Below are 11,029 nucleotides of genomic sequence, written 5' to 3' on the forward strand. Positions count from 1 at the left end.
AAGAAGGAAGGAAGGAAGGAAGGAAGGAAGGAAGGAAGGAAGGAAGGAAGGAAGGAAGGAAGGAAGGAAGGAAGGAAGGAAGGAAGGAAGGAAGAAAGAAAGCTTAACAGAATAGGGCTAAAGACAAAGTCCTAGAGCACTCTATTAATAGACAAAGAAATGAAAAACAGCCATGATCCTTGAATGGCTGCACTTCCAATTTCCTCTCTATTTATTATCCCTTGGTTTTAAAAAGAAAAATGTTTATATATCTCAATTAGAAAATATAGACAAGATGATAGTGCACTGTGTTGGTTTTCTTCTAGATCTCAGGGAATACAGCCATACTCATCTCTACTCTAACTACAAAATAACTAGTAGAGCATTTATATAAAAAAGATTCAGAGACAAGTCCTTCCATCTCATCATCACCATCCCAAGGTCTAGTCTTGATCTGGTTCTGGGAAATGAGACTGCATACAGTAACCTAGGAAATAAGCTCTGTCCAGCAAACAAACTCACTTTAAATGGCTTAAATGAGGATAGAGTCTGTGTGGTTTTATGAGATAAGAATTGGAGCCATTTTTAAAATACTATAAAGCACAGGTTGACTATCAGGATTATTACTGAGAGTATTCCTGTTCAGATGTAGATTGGACTAAATGGCCATTGGACCCCTTTCAACCCAGTGTTTCTGTGGATCAGTCTCTGTGTCTCTCTTACATATCTTATCATTCCTCAAAACCCAGGGGTCCCAGGAAGCTCTGTAGGTTCCTAGCTTTGATTGCAGAGTCCTGACCCTTTCTTTAATGAAAAATAAATAAATAATTAAGCACCATATAGAAGGTCATTATTGTCATGATACTACATACTGACCAAGGTGACTCCTGTCACCTTAATCCACCAAAGGATCAGGAATGGAACCTAGTAGGTAGCTAAAGAATGAATTTTCCTGAGAAATGTCTGAATTAAACATTTAAAATTTAAAATATTAAAAAATTGTGCCTTCTATGTCAGTCAAGAGAATCTGTTTACAATAAATGCAAATATGATTTTCCCTTCCTCTCTCAACATAATTTTCCCTTATAAAATTCCCTTCCCTGCCTAGTCACCAAACTCTCCATTCCTCCTTCAAAATTCTGCTTTATCCACTCATATTCACTGTATCCATTATTCCTTCCTGAACTAACCCCTATCCTATCTACCACTCTCTTGTGGTTATCATGGTGCCTACACAGTGGCTGGCATATATTTGTTGTTCACCAACATACCAACCTTTATAAAATTAATATCTTTTCTACCTTTTATTCACTATTCCAAGATCATTTATGTAGCTCGGAATGCCAAAGACTGCATGGTATCCTATTACCATTTCCAAAGGATGAGCCAAACACTCCCTGAACCAGGAACTTGGGAAGAATATTTTGAAAACTTCATGAATGGGAAAGGTAAGTGAATACTTTATTGTCTATTTTTATTCCTATTCTGACTTGAGATGGGCCTAGATGATCACAACATTTTAGGGTATTCTCTAAAATACAATATATTATGTTAATCATCTTTTATTTCTAAGGTAGAATCACACAACTGGGACTCTGCCTCACCATTCTAGCTGCTGGCAGGATGAAAAAATATACCATGGCAAGCTGTGCTAATCAAGTTTCCTGAATATGAATAACCTTGTTTGTCCAAGTTACCCTTTATCTTAAAGGTTCTCTTGCCAAATGTGTACTAAGCATACAATTTAGACTCCTGAAGTTGGAAAAGACTTCATAAATCATTAGTTCAGCCTCTACCTAAAGCCTGAATCCCTTTTATGACATCTCAGAAAAGTCACTATCCTACATTGAACATCAATCAATATTGTTTTCAAGGTATACTGTGTACCAGGCACTGGGCTAAGAGCTGGGGATATGAAAAGAGTCAAAAGACAATCCCTGCCCTCAAGGAGCTCACAGCCTAATAGAGGAGACACCAAACAAGCAAATATATGCCAAACGAGCCATATGCAAGATAAAAATGGGAATAATTAACAGAGGAAAGGCACCAGAATTAAGAGGGACTGGGAAAGGCTTCCTGTAGATGAGGTTTTAGTTGGAACTTACAGGAAGCTAGGGAAGCCAATAGGCAGAGATGAAATGGGAGAGCATTCCAAGACTTGGGGGACATTGAAAGGAAATTCCCCAGAGGCAAGAAAATGGAACATTTTATTCGTAGAACAACAAGGAAGTCAGTGTCACTGGATTGAAAAGTCTGTGGTGGGAGCCAAGATATAAAAAGATTGGAAAGACTGAAGAGGTATAACCTCAGAATCCCAAGTGGGGTGCAAGCCAATGGAACCCCACGATGCCAGGGCAGTTAAAGACAGTTGGAATGAGGGTATATGTAGTACCCCAAAGCTGAGACTCATTCTGGGATCGGTGTGCTGGGAGGAAAGAGGGTGGTGGAAACTACCTACTTGGGCCTAGCAAAACTCTGACCAGAAGAGCTTAGTGTGCTATCTAACGCTTTACTCTTATAGACAGCCTGTCAAGGCTGTCTCTCACTGGCCTTGATTCAATACTGCTACAGAAAGATCCTGCTAGCAATTATCAGAAACAGATCTTTTGAGGCAATAGACCTGCAATAAACACTGTCTACAAACCATCTTGAATTTATTCATTGTTTAATATAGTTGAGTAGAAATAGCTATAGTGGAGAATAGGAAAAGAAGATTTCATTTGGGGCTTCTCTCCTGCTTTGGGAGAAGCCATATTTTTATCACCTCAGATTATTAGATAGTTTTGCCCTGTTCCTCTCACCTCTCATGTACCTTTTATCCTCTGCCCCTCCAGTCATTAAAGGATTGTTTTAACCAAGTCAGTTAGTGTGGGGTCCTTTGAACAAGACAGCAGTGGTCAAAATCTACTTACCTTAGAGACATCCTCCATTACTCTGTTCCAGTGACAGTTGGAAATCTGAGGGATCAGCTGTGAAGGCACTTTGAATATATCACCCATCCTTGGTTGGAGATAACATCCAGTAACTAGAGACATCAATTTCTTGTGGGAATACACTTTTGTGATATCAAGTTCAGCTTGAGGAGAAGGTTTTGTCAGATAATACAAGAAGCCATTGACCCACCTTTCTCTTCAGCTAAGATCAGCTGACAGACCTCTGTATAGGCAGGGGAAGGGAGTGAAGTTCTAACTGCATTCCTACCCATTCCCCAAGGCTTGAGTTTTCCCTACCCTCAGCCTTGAGTCCTGCACCTTACAGAGGGCTTTGAACATCAAAAGAGGATTTTGTATTTGATTCTTGAGGAGATAGAGTTTATTGAATAAAGAGGTGATATGAACACAATCAACAAATTAGTCAGTCAAGAAGTGTTTAACTAGCATTGTGTTCAGCGCTGAGGATACAAAAACCAAAATAAAAAAGTCACTGCTCTTAAGGTGTTTAGTCTAATGAAGGATAAATACAACATGAAAACAACTATGTACAAATAAGATATATATTGGCTATATTTGGAATAATCTCTGAGGGAGAACACTAAGATTTTTTCTTTTTTTTAATTAATGGAATTTATTTACAAGTGCCTCAGCTCCTCCCTTCCCACCCTGTACCATAGAGGCATTATCGAAGTATTAATATGTAGCTGTAAATAATGTTCTCTTGGTCCTACTCTTTGTGCTGTTCATTATCTCATATGATTCTTTCCAAGTTTTTTTAAATTTTTTTATTTTTTTTTAAATTAGCCTGCTCATCATTTCTTATGGAGCAATAGTATTCCATCAGAGGGAGAGCATTAAGATTAAGGAGGAAAGGTTTTTTCCAAGTGATGGAACTTTAACTGAGACTTGAAGGAAGCCTAAGAAGCCAGGAGATGGAGATGACGAAAGAGAATTCCAATCATGGGGACAGCCAGTGAAAAATTTCAGTATCTAGAACACAAATAAATAAATAAAAAGTAAATAATAAATATACATGCCAAATCTAAATTTGACTCTGTAACTTCCATCCATTGCTCCTAATTCTCACCATTGGGAACAAAAAGAACAAGTCTATTCCTTTTCATGCGGCAGTCCTTCAACATTCTGCCAAGACTTCTTTTCTCCTAGCAAAACATTCCCAGTTCCTTCAACTAATATTAAAATAATATGTTCTCAAAGCCCTTTGCTATCCTGGATAACATCTTTTGGACACACTCTTTCGCCCTGAATCTGTCTTCTCTCCTTGCTCTTGCTCCCAAACAACTAATTTTAGCCATACTATTGCAGGAATAAATCCTGTTGAAATTGTATTATTGCTTTATGCAATAACTGGTTTATCTGGTTCTTTGAAAATATTTCCTAATCACTAAAGACAATAGAACAAAAATATCATAGAGTTTATCTAGGAACCAAAAGACAAGCTCATCAGCTCATATTCTTTGAGCTCCATTCTCTTCCTTTGAAAAAAGTCAATAAAACATTTGCTCTTTGGCAGTCCTAAAATACTTCTCTCATTCTCCACAGCCTTTCAGAGGTCACTGATGGAAATTAAGTAACAACAGGGAATGGTTCTTTCAAAACCCAAGGATGATGTTCATCTTTTCGCTGTGACTAGAATAGTTGTCTAAGGTATCAACCACCCATGAGTTATTGTTCTATCCCTTCCAGTTCAAAATTCATTCTCCTTGACAAAAAAAGGGCAAATGAGTTGAGCCACTCTGCAATCTCTGCCTTGAATTATCATTATCCCTACCATATAAGCATTGATCCTATCCCTTCTTTTGCTCAGTAGAGCTTTAAAAACTATTCTTTGTGTGTCCTTAGCACTATTGACACTGTTGCCCATCACCTGTCCTTGCTTCCATCTCTATACAAACCTTTTAAAAATTTTTTTGGTAAGTTCTCTTTGTATTGTTATATAAATAAAGAGAATGTATACAAGGATAGATGGAGAGGGAGGATGAACTAAAGTGGATACTACCACTGGTAATTGTGTGACAGCAGTGGAGTCCAGATAGGTGGCTAGTGCAAGATCAACTGAGGCTTGCCCTAGCTAGATGATGTGACACCTCCCTCCTTTATAACAGTGCCCAGGCAGGATCCTGCAGGTCAATGGATGGTATCCCTTCAGGTCCCACCTGGGGTTGATTGATATTGGATATTGGGCTCTATCAGCTTTGGTAACGGTTATCTGGCTGCGTATCTCCCTTCCCAGAGAAGCTATGAAATAACCACTCCAGGAAGGTATTTGAAAGGCTTTATCTATAATTGGCAAAGATGGGTATTGGGATGGATAGAGGAATTGGGAAACCCTAACTAATTTGGTAATGATAAACCCTCAGAGCTGTATGCAGGTAATTGCTTCAGGATTGTTAGCTTCTCTGGCTCAGCCTGGCCACAGCCAAACCAGAGTAAGCAAGCTATTGCTTGATGTCTTTCAGCTTCTTCTTCTTTCTGCTAGATGTTATGCCTAAACAGCCTTCAGGTATACCACCCTTTCCACCCACTTCTTCTTCTCCTGCCCACTTCCCGGATCCCTCCCAGGCCCTGGGATACCTACATAACTACAGATGATTTGATTTCCTAATATCTAGGGGCAGTAGAATCAGAAGAATGATGGTCTGGGTACAGGTTGACAAGGCTAGTGAGGTATAAGACAGAAGGATATGGCAAGGTTGAGCTCAGCAAGTCACCAATCCCCAAAGACCAGGATCCACAGATCTCAAGTCCAAGGGAAGGAAAGGAACCAAAAGCCAGGGCTGCCAGGGTATTTATACCGCCCTGGGCCAACCACTCTCTCCCCTGTCCTCACGGCCCCTGGGAACATTCCAAGATCCAGCAGACCTAACCTGTCAATCAAGGGTGAGCCTCTCTGCTCCCAGAGTTTCAATATAACAGTATCCACCTCTCTCTGTCTGTCTGTCTGTCTGTCTGTCTGTCTGTCTGTCTGTCTGTCTCTCTCTCTCTCTCTCTCTCTCTCTTTCTCTCATTATCCTGCTGTTCCACCTCTCAAGTTGGTCACAACACAATCAGTTACTTTAAGGCAAGAAGATCTAAGTTCAAATCCTACCTGTACAGGCCCTTCCCCAAATGAGAGATGGACAGAGAAGCAAAGAAACACAGAGAGAGAAGGAGAGAGAGAAATGATGGTGTTCGGGAAGGCTAGTATAATATACATTTATTTGGTCCTTTATAGTCCTTTACAAAGTACTGTCCTTGAAACAATGTTTTTAGCCAGTCGATAAGCATTTATTAAGGACCTGCTATGTGCCAGGCACTGCGCTAAGCACTGGGGCTACTAAGAAAGGCAAAAGGCAGTCCCTACTCTGAAGAAGCTCACAGAATAAGGGGAAAACAACATGCAAATAAATATAGTACAAGCGTTGATTCCCTCTTTACAAATAGGGTAAAAAGGGGCAGCTAGATCAGTGGATAGCAAATCAGGCCTAGACATGGGAGGTCCTAGGTTCAAATTTGGCCTCAGATTCTTCCTAACTGTGTAACCCTGGCAAGTCACTTAACCCCAATTGCCTAGTCCTTAATGCTCTTCTGCCTCGGAATCAAGATTTCATATTGATTCTAAGCAGAAGATAAGAATTATTTTTTTTTAATTTAATATGACAACAAATTGAACACTAGAGAAAGTAGATGACTTGCTTCTTGTATTAGAATCAGCCATTCCACCTTTTCAGACTCCAAGTCCAGAGGTCTCTCTATTGTACCACGGCAGCTTCTGAATAGTAAACAAAGACATGAAGATTTGAAAAATAGAGCAAGAATTGAGTAAGGACTTGGAAATAATTTATGAAACAAACTTAGAGTATTCAAGTAGTCACAGTTAGCATGAAATCATTTATTCAAGACAGCACTGGGATGTAATAAGAAGTTGTAAAACAAAATTTCCAAGTGAAAATTTAAGATAAGATTAAGTAACATTTTCCAGATGGTATGAGCTGTCAGAATGGTAAAGAACCTAGTTTAATGCTGAAATTGTGGACCTTTGGGAAATTTAGAACTATATTGGAATATGCCATAGAGAGAAAATCTTATTATAATATCATGATTACCAAAGGTCTGGCTTTCCAAAGTCTGTAATTCACATTCTGGGTCATGTGTAGTATCAGACTAAAAGGAAATGTATTATTAAATTTAAAGCAATTGGTTTCTCACATTCAAATTAACCAAATTTGTCAAATACAGGTTTTCACATTTTGGTAATTGTTAGATTAGCTAAAATGACAGCTTTTAAATTAAATTTGGGAAAGGGTAAATATCTTAGATAATCCAATATCTTTCATTATTTCATTAGAACTTTGAAAAGTACCTTCTATGTGTACACAATATTTGCTCTTCTGAAGCTGAAGCAATTTATTATATTTTAATTTCTATATTTATCCCATTGACCATAACTATTCTGGAAAAAATAATTCTATTCTTATCAAGAGAGGGCTACCTAGAACCCAGTAGAGTTGGAAATCAGGTGTGTAACAAGTCAATTTTTATCTAGGGGTCTTGGAAGAAAAAAAAGAAACAAAGAAAGAAAATTGGATAAATGGAGAGATAGATACATAATAGATAAATAGACAAGTATATAAGTACAAACACATAAATACACTGATAAAAACTGGAAAGATACATTCTACTGATCCCTTGGGTAGTTAAAGAGAGCTCACATTTAAAAAAAAATTAATGCACCAGAGAATCATTGCCCTAAGGGGCACAGTTAAGGTTGACTTTAGTTCCTAGCAAAATTCAAAAACATATTATGCAATGGTTATCTTGTGAGTCTTTAAAAGCGAGCATAGTTTCAACAAGAATAACATTTCCTTTTTAAATCTATGTTATTGTTCTGGCATGTCAGAGAAATGGCTTAAATATGGTATAGATAGATTTCAGCAAGGTATTTGACAAGTCTTTCATGCTTTTCTCATGAAAAAAAAATGGAGATGTAGTCCCTAGACTTTTCAAGTATTGGGATGCCCTATTAACATATTTTTGGACCCCCGCAAATGGTAATCGTAGCACTGATATCCATTAATTGAGAAAATACATGATGACAAAAATCAACTGGTAGTTTATTAACACTTTTCATTGAACAGTTTTGATTTTTATAATTTTGTGTAAACATCTTATGCCAGATTTTATTCATCACAACATCTCCCATATAGATCCAAAAATAATTATATGCGTATATATGTACATATATACATATATTTATATTTAATAGATGTTATTTCTTTTGTCTGTGGAAGGTGTGTTTGCTTATTTATTATATTAAATCATTTCATGAGATAGCTATCACATTACATATTGAGTCATGGATAAACCATTTGTTTCACTCCCCAAAATCTGTTGGCAAGGGTGGGCAACCACTGGGCTAGTTCAAAGTAAATAGAGCACAGAACTTAACAGAACTAACAGAGTTTGAAGTCCTGGGTTTGAATACTGCCTCAGACACTTACTGGTTATTTGCCTTTGGGCAAGTTATTTAGATTCTCTCTGTCTCTGTTACCTCATTTGTAAATTGGGGATTCAGTTACCATCTCTAGTCTGATAATTCTCTCTGCTGGTTCTCTCATCTCTCTGCTGGCCTCCAGTCTCACATCTCCAGTTGCCTGTTAGACATCTCAAACTGGATGCTCTATATACATTTAAATTCAACATGACCCAAAACTGAACCCATAATCTTTCCTCAAAACTGTCCACTCCTCCTAACTTCTCAGTTTGGTTGAGGATACTATCATCCTCTCAATCATCTAGTCTGAAGACCAAGACATCATCTTTAACTCTTCACTTCCATAGCCAACGTGTTATCAAGGCCTGTTGGTTTGTCTTCATAACATCTTTAGTGTATCTTCTTTCCTTTGATGCTACTATCACCCTAATGCTAGCCCTTATCACCTTATGACTGGACCAATACAATAGGCTGCTGGTTGATCTCTCAACCATAAGTCTCTCCCTACTCCATTCCATCCATCATTCAGTTGTCCAAGTGTTCTTCCTAAAGCATGGGACTGACCATGCCATACCCTACTCAGTAAACTTCAGTGATCAAATATAAAGTCATCTCATTAGCATTCAAAGCTCTTCCTAATCTAAATACCCAGGCTTTTCATTCTTCTTTCATCTTAATACCCTGCCACATATTCTATAGCCCAATAGCCTTCTTGCTCTTTATCACATACTGCATTCCATCTTCCAAATCCAAGCATTTTCTCTGTGCCTGAAATACTCTCCCTCCTCATCCATGCCTCTTGGCTTCATTCAAGTCCTAGATAAAATCCCATCTTCTACAAGAAGACTTTCTTCATGACCCTGAATCCTAATGCCTTCCCTTTGAGAATTATTTCTAGTTTATCCTCTGTTATTTTCAATTCAGGCCCCCTTTTTCAATCTCTCTTGGCCCCTAGGAACTTCAAACTGAGGATCAGGATCACCAATTGACCCAGATTCACTTTGTATGAGTGGCATACCATATCACAGCATGAAATAAATAAATATTGCTCGTGGGTTTGTATACATCCTCACTCTTAGGTTGTTGTGTTTCCTTTCTGTCTATTCCAGTGAGCTGTGGCCCCTGGTATGATCATGTTAAAGGATGGTGGAAAGCAAAAGACAAACACCAAATTCTCTTCCTTTTTTATGAGGACATCAAAGAGGTGAGTGATGTGTCGAGAGGCACAGCCTCTTACTGAGCATCCTTGCTAACAGACTCTGAGAAGCAAAGCCTGGGTTATGTCCATACTCTTACTTAAGGGATGATAAAGTTCACCATAGTCAAGCCTCACATCTCATCTTTTCAAACCTCAGTCTTCTCTACACCAAATGACAGGTATTAAGGAGCTTCTACATACAATGTATTATGCTATGCTCTAAGGCAGATATCAAAGATTAAATAAAACTTAATCCCTGTACTCAGAGAGCTCATAATTTTGTACAGTCCATATATAATTATCACTCTATTTCCCATCTATCCCCTTCACTTTTAACATGTTGCTTCTACCTCTGACATTTCAAAATCATGATTTTATGCCCCATCTTGTTCTAACATTGTGTTGTCCACCATAGAATCCAAAGCGTGAAATTCAGAAGGTGATAAAGTTCATGGGAAAGAACCTGGATGAAATGATAATAGATAAAATTGTGCAGGAGACATCATTTGAAAAGATGAAAGAAAATCCTATGACAAACCGTTCTACAGTACCTACAACTATTATGGACCAATCCATTTCTCCCTTCATGAGAAAGGGTAGGTATTTGGTTTATAAATCACTATTCAATTCATCTCTTAATTTACACAGTCCTTCCTACCAAGAGAATTTGATGAAGATGAAGTCATACACTTTACTGGTCTAGTGTCTCTTTGTCATATGACTTTGGGTTGGTTCTAAAATAAAAAGTAATTCCTCTGGAATATCCTACTAATTTACCTGGAATGCAAGTGATGGAACTAAGACTTTGGCTCTTCCTTTTTACAGGAATTGTTGGAGATTGGAAAAATCATTTCACTGTGGCTCAAAATGAGATATTTGACAAAGACTATAAAAAGAAGATGGAAGGAATCTCTTTACCCTTCCGCATGGAAATATGATAATGGTGTGGATGATGATAAAGATGATGGTGATGATTATAATTATGATTATTATACTGTGATTGTAGTGATAATGATAATAATGCTTTCAAGTTTGCAAAGTGCTTTGCAAATATTATCTCATGTTATTGTCACAGATATATTCTTGACAGCCACCAAACAATAGAAGCTAAAAAAGCACGTGTAATCTTGTGGTAAAATTGGTCTCTAATGATTATAATGTCCACATAACACTCTTATTAAAAATACTAATAATTAAAAGTGTCTAGTGTCTCTGTCCTTATGAATAAACTTGGCTTATTAGACTAAGTAAAGCACTAAGTCTTGGAAAGTAAGAATTTTATTCTCATTGTTGCCTCAGTATATTTGGTCAAGTCAGTTGTAATTTTTGTGAATCAGCTTCCTAGCCTAGAAAATAATATCATAAGTATATTGATGTATATATTAGTACAGCTACTAAATAAAACTATGAAATGAAAAAAATCAT

The 11,029-nt window shown here is 37.6% G+C and overlaps 1 protein-coding gene across 1 annotated transcript in view; it reads left to right on the top strand.

The window, feature by feature from the left end:
• The window catches only part of LOC123239772 (sulfotransferase 1C2-like), a 23,161-nt gene extending 12,355 nt beyond the window's left edge, over nt 1-10,806 (top strand). Inside the window, exons 5-8 of the mRNA XM_044667066.1 lie at nt 1,301-1,427; nt 9,516-9,610; nt 10,020-10,200; nt 10,430-10,806. Of these exons, the coding sequence (XP_044523001.1) occupies nt 1,301-1,427; nt 9,516-9,610; nt 10,020-10,200; nt 10,430-10,542 (516 nt within the window). The 3' untranslated portion in view covers nt 10,543-10,806. The remainder of the gene's footprint in view (nt 1-1,300; nt 1,428-9,515; nt 9,611-10,019; nt 10,201-10,429) is intronic.
• The last annotated feature ends 223 nt before the right edge of the window (nt 10,807-11,029 follow it).

This window comes from Gracilinanus agilis, chromosome 3 (genome assembly GCF_016433145.1).
Source record: "Gracilinanus agilis isolate LMUSP501 chromosome 3, AgileGrace, whole genome shotgun sequence".
Classification (NCBI taxonomy): Eukaryota; Metazoa; Chordata; class Mammalia; order Didelphimorphia; family Didelphidae; genus Gracilinanus; species Gracilinanus agilis.